This window comes from Oryctolagus cuniculus, chromosome 4, assembly GCF_964237555.1.
Source record: "Oryctolagus cuniculus chromosome 4, mOryCun1.1, whole genome shotgun sequence".
Classification (NCBI taxonomy): Eukaryota; Metazoa; Chordata; class Mammalia; order Lagomorpha; family Leporidae; genus Oryctolagus; species Oryctolagus cuniculus.
The window spans coordinates 47,558,142-47,578,600 of NC_091435.1; the positions used below are offsets into that span (position 1 = coordinate 47,558,142).

A 20,459-nucleotide genomic window follows, 5' to 3' on the forward strand; every position below is an offset into this window, starting at 1 on the left:
GTAAACACATTCTTCTCAGGTTTAGAAAAAAATGATGCTAAAAATTATATGGAAACACAAGAGATCATGAATAACTAAAGCTACCTTATAGAACAAAAAGAAAGCTGGAAGCATCAAAATACCTGATTTCAAGACATATTACAGTGCAGTCATAATCAAAACAGCTTGATACTGCAACAAAAATGGATGTGTAGACCAATGGAACAGAATAGAAACTCCAGAAATCAATTTACACATCTGTGATCAACTTATTTTGAACAAAGGAGCTAAAATCAATCCATGAAGCAAAGACAATCTCTTCTGCAAATGGTGCTGGGAAAAATGGATCTCCTGTGCAGAAATATGGAGCTAGACCCCTACTTTATACCTTACCAAAAATCCACTCAAAGTGGATCAAAGACCTAAATTTAAGACCCAATACCATTGAATTAATTTTGCTTTTATATCTGTGCTTTTGTTGTCATTTCTAGAAACTCATTGCCAAGATCAGTGTTATAGAGCTCTTCTTGTATGTTTGCTTCTAAGCATTTTATGGTTCAGGTGTTAATTTGAAGTATTTAATCTATTTTGAGTTGATTATACTAAGCATGAATAATCTAGTTATCTAGTTTTTTTTTTTTTAAGATTTATTTAGTTATTTGAAAGGCAGTGTTATAGAGAGGCAGAGGCAGAGAAAGAAAGAAAGAGAGAGAGAGAGAGAGAGAGAGAGAGGTTCCATCCACTGGCACTGGTTCACTCCCCAAATGGCTGCAATGGTGGGAGCTGTGCAGAGCCAAAGCCAGGAGCCAGGAGCTTCTTCCAGGTCTCCCACACAGATACAGGGGCCCAAGGACTTGGGTCATCTACTAGTGTTTTCCCAGGCTATGGCAAAGAGCTGGATCAGAAATGGAGCTGCTGGGACTCCAACTGGCACTGCAGACAGCAGCTTTACTCACTATGCAGAAACACTCGCCCCTCTGTTTTTTTACATCACATTTGAATAAGATAAATAAAAAATAGTCAGAAACAAAATCTTAATATTAGTATATAAGAATCATATTTTGTTAGAAATAACATTAGGCTTTAATAAGATTGAATTTTATGATAGATCTTTACAGAAAGCTTCAAAAAATGTATCCCATAAAGATTAATCTTTTTCCTAAACTTCAGAGAAAGACAGTCTGGACTCTTCTGGAAATCCACCTGACAGTTTAACAACTAACAGGATAGCCTTGTTGTCCTTCTCTGGGCCATATGGTCCTAATTTTGTATCCTGACACCATTTATTTTTATCTTTACACAACAGTATTCATAGCAGAGAAAACCCTTTTTCAACTCTTTCTGTGTCATAAAAATGACATTTAAGCCATTTCCACAGAATGATTTAGTCAGTATAAAGCTAACCCATGCAATATGATCTAGAGATATTTAACCCCAATTTTATGGAGAGATATGGCCTTATGTCAGATCAGCATAAGTACTAGTGTATCAGGTATGATCTAGCATCCAAATTTTAATATAATCTTTTAATTATTTATTCATTCTTATTGAAAAATAAAATATATTTTTCTCAGAATATATATTCTAAATACCAGAATAAATTATACCTCTTTTACTAGAAAAAAATTAATTTTAGGATACTTTCAAAAATTTTTCTCTTTTTAATATAGAACATATTTATTTATATAAAGTGAACAGATACCAAGTATTTCATATATATAGTTTTAATAAGATGATAATACTTAATCACCCTCCATCCCTTCTCCCACCTTCCCTCTACCTCCCTTTTTTATTTTACTTTTAATTTTTGTGATAACATACTTTCAATTTACTTCATAACCACAATCTTAATCCTCCATTAAATAAAGAATTCAACAAGTAGAATGTACAAAGATCACTGTTCCTCAGGAGTCTAGATAAAGCCTATAAGCCATATTCAAATCCCAACATGTCACTTTCACTCATATACATTGCTTTTTTTGTACGCTCTATATTAGCTATCACAAATCAGACAAAACATAAGATATTTGTCTTTTGGGGGTTGGCTTTTTGCTAAATATAATGGTCTGCAATTGTATCCATTTTGCTGCAAAAGACAGGGATTCATTCTTTTTATTGCTGAATAGTATTTCATTGTACATATACACTACATTTTATTTATCTAGTCATCAGTTGATATACATCTGGGTCGATTCCATATCTTAGCTTTTGTGAACTAAGCTGTTATAAATATGGATTTTCAGATAACTCTTTCTTATGATGATTTCATATCCTTTGGATAAATTCAGAGGAGTGAGATATCTGAGTCATATGGTAAATCAGTTTCAAGACTTCTGAAGCCTCTCCAAATTGTCTTCCTTAATGGTTGTACTAGTTTACATTCCAACCAACCATGTAATAGGGTGTCTGTTTCCCTACATCCTTGCCAGCATTAGTTATTTTCTGATTTTTTGATGATAGCCATTCTAACTGGGATGATGTGAATCTGCATTGTGGTTTTTATCTTCATTTCCCCAATGACTAGTAATCCTGGTCATGTTTTCATGTGTCTATCAACCATTTGTATTTCATCATTCTAAAAATGCCTGTTCATATCCTTAGTTCGTTTCTTACCTGGATTGTTTGTTTTGTTGTTGTTGAGTTTCTTGAGCTCCTTATTTATTCTGGATATTAATCCTTTATGAGACTATAGTTTGCAAATGTTTTCTTCCATTCTGTCAATTGCCTCTTCACTTTGTTAAATGTTTCATTTACTGTGTAGAAGCTTCTTAGCTTGATGCCATCCTGTTTGTTTTTGCTTTTATTTCCTATGATTCTGAGGTCTTAACCAAGAATTCCTCCCATATGCCAATGTCTTGTAGTGTTTACCCTATATTTTCCTCTAGTAATTTGGTGGTTTCAGTTCTTGGGTGTATATCCTTGATCCATTATGAGTAGATTTTTTTTAAGTTTTGATTGTTTTGTGTAAGGTAGGGGATTTGTTTCATACTTCTGCATGTAGAGATCTAATGAATTACAAATATTTTTCTACAAAATCCAATGCACCTTAATTCAGTAAATATAAAACTAGAGTAATTATAATTACATGTTTACCAATTGCCATTAAAACAAAACTGGGTAGACAGTATCCTCATAAAGTTGTTACCAACAAAATCACACAACCATGCAACAATACCAAGAATCAATTTTTATTAAGAAAATCAGTCTTTCTACCTTTGACAAGAATTATTTCATCCTTCTTTATGACTAATTAAATTTATTACCCCCTTTACTTTTTCAATGATCCCTTGACACTTTATTGAAAAATAGATAAGAGTTTACAACAATAAAACTTACTGATAGCTGCACCTCCCTGGCTTGCCTTCTGGTCCTCTTCTTTAATTATAAGAGAGGAAATGTCCCTCTGCTTGTCAGGCAAATCCTTTCTCTCTCTCTCTCTTTCTCTCTCTCTCTCACTTTCCCTCAGTTCTCTTCTTCCTCTCTTCACTCCATCTTTCCCTTCAGACTCCCTCTCTCCCTCAAACATATTTGAACTCTTTCTTTCTGTAAAAACATACCCATATAAATATGCCTGCTGCAGTATTTCTCACATTTGGTGATAAGAATTACCTAGGGAACACATTAAATGTACAGCTATCCATGTCTATCCCAAGGTAGTCATTCAGATTCTATCGTGGGAGTGCTTGGGGTCCTGCCACACAGGTGAGAGACCTAGAAGAAGCTCCTGATTCTTGACCTTGAGCATGCCCACACCAATCCATTTTGGCCATCTGGCTGGTGAACCAGCAGAAGGAAGATCCATCTCTCTTTGTCTCTCACTCTGTATCTCTCTGTTTATCTTTCTCTAATTGTGCCTTCAAATAAATAAAATTTTTTTTTTTCAAAAATGAAGTACTTGAGACAGATACTTTGTGCATACAGGTTAATTGCCACTATAGTTCTGGAGGTCCAAGGTCTAAGGTTCACATGTAAAGACAGAAAGCAGTATGTGCCTTTCTGTATCTCTCTCCCTCTGCTATACAACCACTAGAATTGAGTCATGGGAATTGTACCCTAAAGTCCTAGTAAATTGAAAGAATGCCATTACAAAAATTAAATGAAAAATAAGAAAGGAAGGAGTGTGGGAGTGAGGAAGGCTAGTGTGGGATGTATCAATGTGTTCTTAAAACTGTATGAATTACAGTATGAAATACACAAAATATGTTCCCCTTATATAATAAAAAGACCTTATCTGATCGTAATAACTTCCCAAAGGCTAAACCTCTACACATTATTCTTGTAGTAACTCCTCGCCATGTGGATTAATTTTAATGTATGAAGCCTTGGGAGACACACAAACCATATCCAAACCATAGCATCATTACACTTAGAGAAAAAAAGAAATCTGAATTATTTCTGATGGTTTAAAAGGCACTTCTTTTCCAATGACATTTCATTTACTCAAATATCTATTTATTCATTATTTCAACAATTAATTATTATGTTACCAGAGAGAGCTGGAACAGAGGTTCTTGCCCTGCTCCTAAGAAAACAGTTTTAAATGTGAGATGGGGATTGGTGGTAACCAAGCTAGCGGAGCTTAATGATGCAGACACCAGACATGCCAGGTAGGCAACTCAGCGAGGAACAGAGTATATTTAGGCTGGGATTTATATGGGTATGGGGTCCAGTTCTCACCATTTCTCCTACTCTCTCCATCTTATTCTGGGATGTTGCTGGGCAAGGAGTGTTGGTGCGTGAAGTTCCCCAAGGGCTTTATCTCACAGTGTTATCCCAAAGTGTACCCCCTTTGACAACTTTCCAGAAAGTTTCCCCTGGCGTGACTCCAGGAGAGGCAGCAGGGACCTGCTGACATGGACAGTCCTTCGGAAATGTAAATGCTGGGCTGTCCCAAAGCAGGCTTCTAAGATTCCTACATTCCTTCCTGCGCTACCTTGTTTTTTTCCCTTGGTCTCTCTCAAACACATAGGCTAGTATTTAACTTCCTACCCAACAATTATATGCCAGTGTACCATGCACTAGCATATTGCTGACTCTGAAGAACAGTGAAGAAAACAAATATGGTCATGGCCATCCGCAGCTTACATTATAGAATAGGTACAACGAACAATAGACAAGGGCAGACCACTGAAAGAAATGCATGGAGAGTTATGATAAATCATGAAAGAATGATTGGGAAAAAGCCCTCCACGGAGGTGACATTTGAGCTGAGACCTGAACATATAAGCCAGCTGTTCAAAGAACTCCCCTCTCTGAAAAAAATATTCTTGACATAAGGTAAATGAACTGTAACGATCTTGAGAAAAGAGTTTGGTGATTTCCTGGGAAGTGGTAGAGGAAAAACACTGCTAAAGAGTAGTGGGGAAAGGAAATGTCTGTCATAATCCAAGGAGGCAAACAGAAGCCAGAGTGCTTGGGACTATGTAGATCATGGGAATATGTAGATTTTCTTTTTTTCTTTTTTTTTTTTTTTTGTTTTGTTTTTTGGACAGGCAGAGTTAGACAGTGAGAGAGAGAGACAGAGAGAAAGGTCTTCCTTCCGTTGGTTCACCCCCGAAATGGCTGCTACAGCCGGTGCGCTGTGCTGATCCGAAGCCAGGAGCCAGGTGCTTCCTCCTGGTCTCCTAGGCGGGTGCAGGGCCTAAGCACTTGGGCCATCCTCCGCTGCACTCCCTGGCCACAGCAGAGAGCTGGCCTGGAAGAGGGGCCACTGGGACAGAATCCAGCACTCGTGCCACTTGAACAACAGTCTAATTTCAGCAGCCACTTCTAATCCCATTATAAAGCTAAAATGTTTCAGCATACATTGTTCTCCACATCTCAAATTTATTTTGTGTCTTTTTTAATGGAAAGCAGCTTATACATCATGGATTTATTGAGCTGTTCTCTGGCAACACAATATAAAGTTTAATGCCATTATACTTTTGCATAACACCATATTTCCACTCTTTATTATTCCTTTACTTGTTATCTCTCAGTGAGTGCATTCTTTTTAAGACAGCATTATCTCAGGAAACTAAATCCTGAGCCATCAGATGTCATGCTTCTCTTTATTGTTAGTGCCAGGTTGATAGTGGGAACTCAATAAATGTCTCCTAAATGCATGAATAAATATTTGCTAGTATCATTTTTAAATTTAATATCATTAGATATAATTTTTAGAAAAAGTTCTAGTGTTTTTCTGTTCATTAAACATATTTCTTAGGGTGACTAGCATCTGGAAAAAGCTTAACATTTTCTGCTAAGTAACATTTCACATATGCTTTTCTATCAACTTAACCCCAGAAAAATCCCTTGAAAACTCAATGGAGGATGTTCCAATCTGAGCTTGTGGCTAGTACCAGGGACCCAAATTTCTGAATGCCATGTATATCTACTTCAGTGAATAAAATTGTGCCTACACAAGTATTCTATAGTATCATTTAGGATAAGCCACACCATTCTTAGAAGAAAAAATGTTTCCAGTGTCAGCCTTGACCTTGTTAATCATAGTTAAAAATTTTACTTTCTTGGGGTATGTCAGCTAAATATGTTTTAAACCTATTTTACAAAAAAATTTCTTTCATATATAGATGTAGGAATCTTTTAATGGGGATCATTTCACTTTTTTTTAACTTTTATTTAATGAATATAAATTTCCAATGTACAGCTTATGGATTACAATGGCTTCCCCCCCATAACGTCCCTCCCACCCGCAACCCTCCCCTTTCCCACTCCCTCTCCCCTTCCACTCACATCAAGATTCATTTTCAATTCTCTTTATATACAGAAGATCAGTTTAGCATACATTAAGTAAAGATTTCAACAGTTTGCTCCCACACAGAAACATAAAGTGAAAAATACTGTTTGAGTATTAGTTATAGCATTAAATCTCAATGTACAGCACACTAAGGACAGAGATCCTACATGAGGAGTAAGTGCACAGTGACTCCTGCTGTTGACTTAACAATTGACACTCTTGTTTATGGCATCAGTAATCACCCTAGGCTCTTGTCATGAGCTGCCAAGGCTATGGAAGCCCCCTGAGTTCACCGACTCTGATCATATTTAGACAAGGCCATGGTCAAAGTGGAAGTTCTCTCGTCCCCTCAGAGAAAGGTACCTCCTTCTTTGATGACCCGTTCTTTCTACTGGGATCTCACTCACGGAGATCTTTCATTTAGTTTTTTTTTTTTTTTTTTTTTTTTTTTTTTTTTTTTTTTCCCCAGAGTGTCATGGCTTTCCATGCCTGAAATACTCTCATGGGCTTTCCAGCCAGATCCGCATGCCTTAAGGGCTGATTCTGAGGCCAGAGTGCTGTTTAGGACATCTGCCATTGTATGGGTCTGCTGTGTATCTCACTTCCCATGTTGGAGCGTTCTCTCCCTTTTTTATTCTATCAGCTAGTATTTGCAGACACTATTCTTGTTTATGTGATACCTTTGGTTCTTAGTCCTATCATTATGATCAATTGTGAACAGAAATTGATCAGTGGGACTAGTGATATGGCATGGGTACATGCCACCTTGATGGGATTGAATTGGAATCCCCTGATATGTTTCTAACTCTACCATTTGAGGCAAGTCAGGTTGAGCATGTCCCGAATTGCACATCTCTTCCCTCTCTTATTCCCACTCTTATATTTAACAGCGATCACTTTTCATTTAAGTTTCAGCACTTAAGAATAACTGTGTATTGATTACAGTATTCAACCAAAAGCATTAAGTAGAACAAACAAAAAAAAATACTAAGAGGGATAACATATTAAGTTGTTCATCAACAGTCATGGCGAGGGCTTCAATATTTGTTTTAATTAATGATTCACAATTAGATCATTCTCAAACAATCTCCTCTCGTATGTGTCTATGTGAGTATATTGTTCATTGTGTATGATTAAAAGTGCAGAAGATAAAAAAGCCTGTATTTGGAATGTGTCAGAATCATAACTGATTTATTTATCTTACAAATTAGAGTAAATCACAAGACACATGTATGTGTTTGAAGTCTTGGCTGTACATCAATATGAAGTTACAAATGTTTATTTAGCAGTCACCTTATACAAAGCATTATGCTAGGCCCCATGGCGATTATATTGGTGACATTACTCTGCTTCCATCTTCAATAGCTTATCCCTAGATACAAGATGGAAAAATATTCATATATTTTATAATATCCCTGAGAATGTATAAATATTAAAGCTAAAAGGGTAAGTATTCATGAGGAGATATGAGTTTAATTGTAGCTTCTTTGGAATTCCCTGTCAATTGTATAAAAGAAATGACTTGTATAATGGATGAAATTCCTTTTACATGATCAGATTAAAAATATAACAGGCTGGCCGGCGCCGTGGCTCAATAGGCTAATCCTCCACCTTGCGGCGCCGGCACACCGGGTTCTAGTCCCGGTCGGGGCGCCGGATTCTGTCCCGGTTGCCCCTCTTCCAGGCCAGCTCTCTGCTATGGCCAGGGAGTGCAGTGGAGGATGGCCCAGGTGCTTGGGCCCTGCACCCCATGGGAGACCAGGAAAAGCACCTGGATCCTGGTTCCTGCCATCGGATCAGCGCGGTGCGCCGGCTGCAGCGGCGGCCATTGGAGGGTGAACCAACGGCAAAGGAAGACCTTTCTCTCTCTGTCTCTCTCTCTCACTGTCCACTCTGCCTGTCAAAAATAAAAAAAAAAAAATAAAAAAATAAAAAAAAAATATAACAGGCTGAGGGAACACTATACAAAAAAGCAAGATACCCAAAAGTATATGTTGTGTGTCCACAGTACATTGAACAAATATTCTATCATAACATAAGATAAAAAAGGAAATTAGGGAGAAATATTTGATAGATTGTCACTCCTAGAGCCGTGGGCTTATATCCATGTGGAAAGGGAGAGCCAGTCATAAATTATTAGATGTGTTGCTGTGTGTCAATAGCGCAGTCTGATAGCTCTATTAGGAAAGACTGGAAGTGATTCCTGATAAAGAATGGGGGAAATTTCAACAGTTTAAGAAAAGACCTAATAGGGATTTAACAAAGGAAATAAAAAAAAAGTTGTGTGAATGAAAAATTTCTGAAATAAAATTATGGTACTGTGATGTGCAAAGTGGCAGTGTCATTATTGGACAATCCTTCTAGGTTTGGAAAGTGGAGGGTGGCAAGACCAGAACTCTCATTGACAGTGGTAGGAAAGGCAGAGGACGAGCAGTTTTATAAAAATGAGTCCCTCCAGAAGCTCAAGTTCACATCACAAACTTGGGGAGGATATTAAAACTATGAATACAATTTAGAGAATTACTGCAGTAGAGATAAAAAGAGCAGTCACAGTTAGGAACATGCTTAGTATGTGCAAGTCTCAATCTAGTAATGGGATTTTCATCACAAATGTAGCCTTCTTTATTTACCTAACATTATTTAATTTCTAATTAAAGTTCTTGTATCTTGTGAATTGTTATGAGACTTTAATACATGAATGGTGGTGGTTGTTGGTTCGTTTAGACTGAAACAGAGTTGTCTCTCATCTCAGTCCACAAAACTATAATTTTCAATCTCCCCTTGCCATTCGGGATTTTCTTGAAGTCCCTAAAATGCATCACTTGGTCCAGAAGTCATTAACTCAAATGTCTACAAAATTAAAATGCTGACTGTCATGAAAGAATGCTTTTGTAGTGTATAACAGGATATGGTTGTATCCAAAGGAGATTTCAAGTATCTTGTGATGGAAGTTTGTGAAACCAATCAGTGTCAGGGGTGGCAATCCTAGAAAGAAATATAATATGAAACATTCCTTAGTATTTCAGAATGTTAACCCATTAAATTGACTCCCATCAAGAGAGAAGGAAAATTATCTCTGTCTAGAATTTGAGTAATAGTACCAACTACTGCACAGAAGAGTTAGAAGTGATAGGTAGAAACAAGGAACAATCAAGAGTCAGAATGCGATTGAAAACATTAAAGAAAATAATAGCTCAAGGAATTTTCAAGAACAGGATAGTTTTAACTAAATTATCAAAAGCTATAAAATGGCTGAAAAAAGAGAACTGAGGATAAAGCATTCATTTAAGCAAGAAGAGCATTACATTCTTTTCAGAGAACTATTTTGAGTCTTTAAGATTGACAGATATGAAATTTTAAGAGGTCTAATTGTAATTGAATGATGAAAGGAAAGATAACTTGAAAATAGTATTTTAAAGATATTTACCAGAAACATAATCGTAATGCACAAGTAAATCTTCCTTAAAGATGTTCTTGATAGAAAATGTCGCTAAACAAAATGTGCAAGTCACAATAGACAAATACTATACTTGTATGATTCCATCTATTTAGGGAACTTAGAGAGTCAAATTTATAGAAGCAAAAAGTAAAATTGTGGTTTCCAGGGCTTTAGGGCAAGAAAGAATGGGCCATTATTGTGTAATGGATAAGTCTGAGAAAGTAGAGTTCTGGAGATGGATAGGAGTGATGGCTGCACAACAATGTGAATGCACTTCTTGCCATTAAACTACATGTTTCAAAATAGCTAAGATGATTCATTTTGTTGTGCATATTTTTCAAAGCAAAAAATGCATAGAGAATGGTCTTACAGTGACAACTTTTTTCTTACTTCACAAGCCAAGTATCGACCGGTTCTGCACCCACTAATACAATAAACACCAGACTGAAAATACTGGAGAAAAAAATGTGTCTATTAAACATATACCTATGATTTTCCTGTCATTGTTCCCTAAGGAATATGTTGTAAAAACTATTTACATATGTTTTGCATTGTAGTGGGTATTTTAAGTCATCTAACGTTGATATAAAGGATGTGCACACAATGCATGAAAATATAAAATAAAAAATAATTGACTATAAGAGATTTGGGCATCTGAGTATTTTGATATCTATAGCGGATCATCAATGACTTTAAGCAAAATTCATTTTTTTTTTTTAATATTTGACAGGCAGAGGGACAGTGTGAGAGAGAGAGAGAAAGGTCTTCCTTTGCCGTTGGTTCACCCTCCAATGGCTGCCACAGCCGGCGCGCTGCGGCCGGCGCATCGTGCTGATTCGAAGCCAGGAGCCAGGTACTTATCCTGGTCTCCCATGCAGGTGCAGGGCCCCAAAGACCTGGGCCATCCTCCACTGCACTCCCGGGCCATAGCAGAGAGCTGGCCTGGAAGAGGGGCAACCGGAACAGAATCCTGAACCCTGACCGGGACTAGAACCCAGTGTGCTGGCGCCAGCCAGCAAAATTCATTTAAAAAAAAAAACATATGAAAGGTTATTTTATATGAATAATATATGGTATAAGTAAATTTGTTTTGTGAATGGATACAAAATTTAAAAAGATTAAAATAGAAAAAAAGGTTGACTATTACTATTCAATTAGTAAGATATCCTTTCTAGTTTCTAATATTTCTTCATTTTCTGAAATATAATATTTTTCTTTTTTTGTTTTATATTTATTTAAAACATTTTGCCACAATCATTTTAAATATAAACATTATGTATCTATAAATATACACTATTTTTTCTTGAAATCAAAGATATTATCAAAGAGTGAGGATTTCATGAAAGCATGAAACAGGGTATATTGTCATTTATAAGGTATGACTCATTGATGCAACATTTATACCTAGATACCTAATAATATGATATCCATAATTTTTAAAAATATTCTATACATTAACTACCACAAATAAGAAAAAACATGATATTTTTCTTTCAGATTCAGGCTTATTTCATTTAATAGAAAATTAACTTGTTCTTCAATACACAGAATTTTTATAATACAGGCCATGGAGCTGCCAATATTACCACAAAATAGTTGAATCCAAGTTCTTGGAAGAATGAAGTGATGTGTTTGAAATATTTTTTTAAAGATTGTTTATTTGAACAACTGACTTACAAAGTAAAAGAAAGAGACAGGGTGGGGTGAGAAATCTTCCATCTGGTGGTTCACTCTCCAAGTGGCCACAATTGCTGAGGTCGGGCCAGGCTGAAGCCAGGAGACTGGATCTCCATCTGTGTCTCATTTGGGTGACTTGGACCAAAGAACTTCGGCCATCTTCCACGGCTTTCCGAGACACTTTAACATGGAGCTGGATTAGAAATGAAGCAGCTGGGACTCAAACCTGTGACTAAGTTGTAGGCAATGACTTAACCTGCTGTGCCACAATGCTGGCCCTAAGGCTGCCCCTCAAAATATTTACAGTGAGGTGGTGTGAAGAGTTAAACAAAATGTTTGATATATTTAGAATGAGGTTCTACAGAACTTATTATACAAGTTAATATAATTGAAATGATTTAAAATGCATTGTTCCATTCCATAAATTGCTAAATTTGAAAGGATTTATTTTTATTAATGTGCAACATAAATGGAGAAATATAAATATTACTCATAATTGTTCCATTTAAATGACAATAAGTAAGCATTAGCAAATATATTCTGATCTCTGAATGCACATTATAATTCCGTTTGAGAATAACTGCTGTTTTGACAAATCCTGTATCCTTCACAATAAATCTAACTACTGAAAAACAGTCTGCCTTTATTTCTCAAAATGACTTTGACCTTAAATTCTGAAAATGACAGTGTGACTTAGCTCACTGAACAAATAGGATACAGAGCCCTTTAGAAGGAAGCAAATTGGGAAGAAATACAGGTGATCTATCTCTTTTTTAATTCTTAATATCACAGTAGCTCATGTTACCATGGGAGGAATTAAACCAAATGCAACAGCTATAAATGCTAAGATTTTTGTCCATGAGACCTAGAGACAATTCAAATAAACACAATGACTTTACTTCTCTTTAATGTGTCATTTGTGTGCTACTTTTCTGTTGGGTACTGTAAATATTCAGATTCATTTTTACTAATGAAAAATTCTTTTAATCTTACCTGGATTTTTAATGTTAGAGATAAGAAAGGTCATGATCATCATCAATGTGTGTTAAAATACACTGACAAATATAAGATTCTCCACCTAAAATACAGTGATTATATAATTTGAATTAAAATAAATTAAAAATAAGTTGTAAAATGTACTGTTTATAATATATTTAAAAGTATAATACTTTTTTCAGATAATACATTAGTGTTTTGGTTTTAAGAAATTACTCTTGTGATTTTATTTATTCCCTGAAATTATTCACAACATATAATAATTGTAGTGTTAAAACATGCACCCTTAATATATCTCCTTCTCAATTTAATAAACATCTACCCATTTATTCAACAAAAGTGTATTAATCATTATTTGCTGGATGAAAAACAAAGTCCTTGTAAACAAAAAAGTCTCACATTGTAAAAAGGTAATGTCTTGTTAAATCCTAGTGATCAAAATTCTAAGGTGATGTTGTAAGAAGGCCATTATCAGGAGATGTTCTTGGAATTGGCAGTCTTTAAATGACATTTGTTTACCTGTACCTAATGCTAATTACTGTGCAACCAATTGCAGCAAAATGGGTGTTGATGGGGAGAAAATCTGTACCTCTTTAATAAAACAGTACAAATACTCATAAAAGAATAATTCAGAAACCTAACCAGAGAGATGGAGAAAGAAAGTGAGGAAAGTTATTTTTTGCTTCCCCAGAGCAAACTTGTAATTTCCATGATTTCTTTTTAATGACTGCAGTCTTAGGCCAGTAGGCACTGATTTATGAAAAACTGTAAAAGATCAGGTGGAACTCTGTAGGACATCGTTTACAGCTGCACGGATTGAAACCTATCTAATTTGTCTAGTAAAAGTGTGAGCTCACGGTGCACATCAACCAGCCTATAAATTTCCCCTTCAGACCCAGCGTCTGGGGCTGGGTCTAAAAAAACGCCAACGCCTGCAGCTGCTCAAAAAGCACAGATTCCCTTGGTGCGCATGAAGAGACATCACAGGCTCTTCACAGTGAGAGACAAATTCCTATCCATTGATAAACTCTCCAGATGTCCTCTCGGAGGAGGAAAGAAACCAATTTTTATTTGAAATCCCTGGAGAAATCCTGGAAGTGGAAAAATGATACTTTGCAGGGCTGGTTATTCTGAGGTCACTGGCATTAAAATTAGGTCATTTTTTTTTTTGTCTTGGTTGCACTTTGATCCAAGTCATAAACAGAAAAACTCAGTTGGGGTCACTTTAATCCCTAATCTGCACGTCCTGTTCTATTTCAATTTGTTTATATTAGTTTTTTTTTTTTTCAAACTCTTGTTGAGTCTGCCTAAAGTGTTGAGTTTAAAACTACAAACCATTCTGAATTGAGAAGAAAAATTTCTACATTTTGTTATTAGGCACACTTCATAAATATTCTGAATAAATGTCCTGGGGTTTGATTCTTTATACTCACAATCCCATAAATAAACCTGAATTACTATTCATGGGGGGTACAAATTGACATTAGTTTCTATGCTACAGCTTCTGTAGATATAGACATGTGTTTGTGCATGCTTGTGTGTGTATTTCTAGAGATCTTTTAATAACATATTGTCCCATTTCTAAGCCTTCATTTTTCTCATAGAATTTTGTTTTACATTTGACTTAATGCTATTTCTTTCAGGTGTATTTACTGATTCAGAGACTTATCCAGTGAATTCAATACCATATTTAATGCTTGCTAGTGACAAAGGCTATTTCACTCATTATATCTATATGAAGACAACTCAAGAATATTGTGTTAGTTTCAGAATCTGTATTTTATATTTGTGTCTTTACTTTGTCATACTCTTAGGAGAACAAAAATAAAACATTTTCAATTACGAGAATTATTTGGGTTTTACTTTTTCAAATAAGTAAAAATCATAGAAAGTTATTTGCATATATGTGCCACAAATGAACAAATGAATAATTTATAAAATATCATTTATATTTTACAGATTTCTAGATATCCCTAATGGAAAGACAATTACTACTTTGTCAAATAATGCATAACCTTGTTGTATTTTTCTTTTTTTTAAGAAGCAATTCTTGAAATTAGTTAAAACCAAATTATGTCACATCAAAAATTATAAAACTCGATAAATTTAAGTACGTTAAGTAGAAAGGATTGAAATAATTGAGCTTAGTCTATGCAAAGAAGATTGAAAAGCCCTAAACTTCTCAGCTATCCTCCTCTTTAAGAAATGATCAAGACAAGAAGGATGAAAATACAAGCAGAAAAAAAGTTAATGTTTCATTGTGTTCCTTAAACTTAGTATAAAATTACATTAAACCTTGACACTTTCTATCACATAAATTTAATGTATCATCAAAAAATTCCAAATGAGTTGACAATCAGCTTACAAGGTTCTCCTGTGTTTTAAGCAGTAGTATGAAAGTCTAGGGCATGATCCCAAATTGTCCTGTTTTGGAAATCAGTTTCTAACTGATGCATGTCTCTTGTACATCAGGCAGTGAGCTGAAGGAATATCCTTAATAATAATAGCTTTCCAGTTAAAAATATTTAAGTGCTTCTCAGACAGATTTTCACATTTAGAGCAGGAACTTTTGCCATCTATCCTAAATGATAATCAATGGTTGTTACTCATAAGTAAAGCTGTATACAATTTCATTTCATCTAAATGGCTCATTTTGTTCTTCATGCTATTTCTAAATATATTATTGGAATTATCAGATTGTAGAGTTAAAATTATTGCTAAAATAAAAATAAATGCATATCAATATAGGCCTCATTTGTTTTGGTTTCTTCTTATACCAAGATATTGAATTTAAATGTTTTCAAATGTTGAATTTAAAAAATTCTCATGATGGATTCCATTTCAGCAAATCATTGATTTTTACAAGTGTAAGAAAAACATGAAGTTTTAGTTATACAGCTTCTAATATTCAGAATTTAAATTTTAAAATGTTAAGATATTAGTATTAATACATTACATTAAATCCAACCTGGATATCATGTAAACCTTTAAAGATCTGAATAACAATTCTGAAAAAGTAAAAATAAATCAAAATATGCCTTCTCAATTATAAAATAAAGATTATTGTATCTACAGTTTAGTGTTAATGATATATCTTATTGCAATAATGAAAACAAATGATAGAAGGCAGAATAGCATGTCCATTTCTAAATACTGGCTGTAGAATCATTGTGAGTTTGTAAAAAGTTATTGATTGTTCTGAAGAGGCCTCAGTTCCCACTCTTACAGGGATTCATATTTAATATTTTGCATGACTAAACTTCTCATTAGTCAAAAGTGTAATGAACAACATCATTGAATTTTCTTAAACTAGTATTTATTATGTTGCTTTATTTTTGAAGTTTTAAATATGTAAAGAGGAACAAATGGCTAACAGATAGTGCTTGTTATGTGCTAGCACTTCTGTAAGTACTAGCTACACAGGCTTACATCATCTTCATTTGTGGGAAATCTGTACCATTACCATCTTCCCCACTTCACAGATGAGGAAACAGACAAGACACAAAAATCTTCAAGGTCACACAGATAGTATGTTACATACTCAGTCATATGGGTCCAGTATCTGTGCACTCAATCACTAGACCTCATGGCAAACAAAACCCAAGAAGCCACATCATGGAATCATAAATAGCTTAAAAATTAAGTAAAATGCAACATGGCATAGCATAGTAGTCAAGAGTCATAGCGTAGTGCCTAGCATATTGCAAGTGTTTGTGAACTTTTAATATAACCTGACAACAAGTACTTTGTACTTACGTTCCATTTCTTAATAGAAAAAGAAATGAAGAAAGAGAGGTTGACTTGGGAACTAGTCCCAGACTTGTGGGTCAAAGGAAAATTAAAGAAGACACAGAGCTGGGGGGAAAAAAAGCCCAAGGCATATTACTAACAGGATGCTGCTTTTGGCTCCTGAAGCATGCATAGTCTCCCCTATTTCCTTTATATCTCTTTTTTTTTGAATCATCAGATTTTGCAGGTGGCCATATATCTACCATCAGGCCCATAATTATATGAAACAATCCTAAAGGACTCTGTTCTTAATGCTGATAAGTATGGTGTCCTGTACTTAACGCTAATCATGTTATGTGAATCATAGTCATAGCTTATATCTTTCTATTGATCTACCAATCATCTATCTAATATGTAATCTATCATCTAGTCATCTATATCGATATCATGAAATCCATTTGGTTGCCAAGTATGCATGAATTTCACGTATTACTCATCGACTTGTTTCTACTTCTTTTGTGATTTCCATTTTGATTACATTACTTTGTAACATTATTCAAATCTGTGCTGCTTTTATATCTTCTTGCAAGTGAAATCTAGATGGTTCCAACCAAAAAGGGCATACAACCAACAGTGGGCAGGATTTGACACTGAAACTGATTCCATCACAAAGCTGAGAAGCATGCAATGGGTGTTTGCTATAATTAAATCCTAAATTACAATCATCTTTACTGACTAAACAAATTAAATTATTATAAAGTCACGTTGTAGACATCTTTAGACCTCTCACTGTCAAAGTTGCAATGATTTAAAAAACAGCCATGAGTAGAGAAGGGGACGCTTAAATGTGATGATGATTATACAGTCTTCTCCAAGCTGTGAGCTTGAACAGACAAAGCCTTCATAGCAGGTAAATTCTACAGAGGAACAGGAACACCACATGAAATCTGGAAGTTCCTGCTGATACTGGTGTCAAATTTTGACAGGTCACAACTCTGCTGGCTCCTGATCTCTGTCCTTTTGGTGTTTTCTTTTCTCACAGGCCATCAAACCTCCTTCTGGACCAAAGCAATGTCGACATCACTACCTTCCGCACAACAGGTGACTGGCTTAATGGTGTCCGGACAGCACACTGCAAGGAGATCTTCACAGGCGTGGAGTACAGTTCTTGTGACACCATAGCCAAGATTTCCACAGAGTAAGTCAAAACTTGCTAGTGAGCACAGCTGGTTGGCCTTAGTCATCTACTTTTTTTTCTCTTTGCTTTATAATTTTTATTTTTAGAAAGATTGATAACATTATTTAAATGTGTGCTGCTTTTATGTTTTTCTGTAAGTAAGGACTAGATTGTTTGAAGCATCATTTAGACAGAAACTTGTACAAGGTTTACAAACATACAGTGAGAAGGATTTAATATTGAAACTGATTCCATCACCAAATCAGACAGCAAAATATTTAATATGCAGTATATGCTATAATTTTCTCCTAACTTGCCATCACCTTTTAATGAATAAAAAAGTTAAATAATAAAAAGTATGTATGGATGCACTTATGCTTTTCACTGACAAAGTTTTAGGGATCTAAAAAGCAGTAATAAATATTGAAAAGTAGATGAGTAATAATAAGTGAAATTCATCCATACTTGACAATGCCAAATGAATTTCATGATGACTGTATATGAGTTAGATATAAATTGTGATTGCAATTTACAATGTGTTATAAATTTTAGTTGTAATCTTGTGAGTGTCTCCTGTAACCATGGAGCTGAGCCCTAGGTGATTTTGTGAACCACACTTTCTGGATTGATTGAGTTGATATCGTTTTCCTCAGAATAGAGCTCAAAGATAGGTGTCCTCATGGATATTATGAACTACAGGTAGACCGATGTCCACACTTGCAGATGCAAGCCCTTAATTTAAAAAGCAAACAAACAAAACAAATACTTGTCAGGGTTGGCTATGTGTGCAGTGAGTTCAGCAGCCATTTGCAGTACCAGCATCCCAAATGGGCACCTGTTCAAATCTGGCTGCTCCACTTCTGATCCAGCTCTCTGCTCGTGTGCTTGAGAAAGCAGTGGAGGATGACACAAGCGCTTGGGCCCCTGCACCCATATGGGAGACTCAGTGGAAACTCGTGGCTCCTGGCTTCAACCTTGCCCAGGCCTGGCTGTTGCTGTCATTTGGGGAGTGAACCAGAGGATGGAAGTTCTCTCTCTCTCTAATTTCTCCTTCTCTTCTTAAAAATATAGACAAGGCATGAAATTATTATATTCCTGTAGATGAGGTATTCTGTTATTTTTACCTCTGTGAATATGGAAAATTCAGAACTCAGCAGATGATCTGACATTCAAGGAAACATGTTGAAGGCTTAAAGTAGTTTTCATAATGACTAAATGAACATTTTACATCATCACTATTATAGAATATCTACTCTCCGAAGTAGAATACTAGAAAATGAAGGACTTTTTATTTTCCTTAAAATACTGATAGTTGGGAAACAGAGCATATGTGTTACAATGTTAGTATGAATTTATGGTTGCATGAGTGTGAAGCTGACATAATCAAGCATACTGTGCAGTATTTCTTACAGGGATCTTTCAGACACAGGAATATTTTTATCCACGAAACCCATGAACTTAAGAAAAGAATTAAGTGAATGCAGTGAATAGCCAAAAAACTATTCCTTGTTTTTGAGGTCTGGCAAACAGAACTTAGAAAGTGAAAGTTCAAGTAGTATTCCTTGTATCGGTGAATGAAAGCCATTTCACTCCCTAATGTGACATCATTAGTTTTTTCTTTTTCTGAATAGTCACTTTTATCCCTAGATTTCTATTCACATAACTAAAAACGGGTTTCTCAACCCCAGGAGCCAACTCTCTTACTTGTAAGCCCTAAGAAGAACACTCTGACTCAGTCTCACTTTTAGATTACTACCTCTAAAATCATGGTTATTTGCCATTGTCTAACCATTTCTGCTCAAATGAAGTGATATGAAGCAGTTTATAGCTTGGTTTAGAGTCTTTCCTGATGGTAAGATGGAAGACCATCAAAGCTAAAGCTTTGTGCTGGGTAGACACACCAAAAGTTGTCCAGGATGTTGTAGCTTCTGTGGTCTGTTGGGAAAATGTTCATCTTTGTTTGATATTAGTTCCAGTAACTAAACCCTTTAGTGCCTTCAAGATCCTTTGAATCTTATCAACTCCAAATCATATTTGAATATTTAAATGTTACAGAATATAAAAAGACTTTTATCTTCACCCTGCGTTTCATTGAAGCAGTGTCAGTGTGGAGAACCACATAAGGTGTCAGTAAAGGAGGTACAATGTTAATAGAGATACAAATGCCCAACAAATAAATAAGTTCATAATTTATGGTATAATATTCAAATGAGAAACATACAACCACAGAAATCCTGCAGTGAGGGCTTGTTATAATTGAAGATGAGAACATGTTCTCGGAAAATGAACTCATGCTAGTCTACTTAACATGCACTTGTTTTCCTGTTTAAAGTGAAGAGTGTGTTTATTGAATAGAGTTCTGACCCCAATCAACAGTACCTTTTGGGTTTCTATGATAGTTATTTTGGTCAGACACAATCACAGGATATATTTATATATTTAAGATATTTTTATAAACTTATTTTAGTAATATAAACAGTTAGAGATGTGATACATGGAACACCTGGTTTAGAGCACAGAAGCAAAGCAAAGAACAAACACGAAGTTGAACATTTCCACATCATTGCCAGATTTTCAAAGGCAAAGTTATGCAAATGTTTATTCTCAATAAAATATCAACACTGAGAGCCTTTAGATAATGAAACACTAATGGAAGGAGATGAGGCAGAACACTTTCAATATTAACTGCTAGTTCAAAATTTAAATATAGTCAGCCATATAAG

The 20,459-nt window shown here is 35.3% G+C and overlaps 1 protein-coding gene across 3 annotated transcripts in view; it reads left to right on the forward strand.

Moving 5' to 3' along the window:
* EPHA3 (EPH receptor A3) overlaps positions 1-20,459 on the forward strand; it is a 401,167-nt gene that overhangs the window by 371,809 nt on the left and 8,899 nt on the right. For all 3 annotated transcript variants that reach the window (XM_002716757.5, XM_008267088.4, XM_051819167.2), the window contains exon 16: positions 17,602-17,757. In XM_002716757.5, the coding sequence (XP_002716803.2) occupies positions 17,602-17,757 (156 nt within the window). The remainder of the gene's footprint in view (positions 1-17,601; positions 17,758-20,459) is intronic.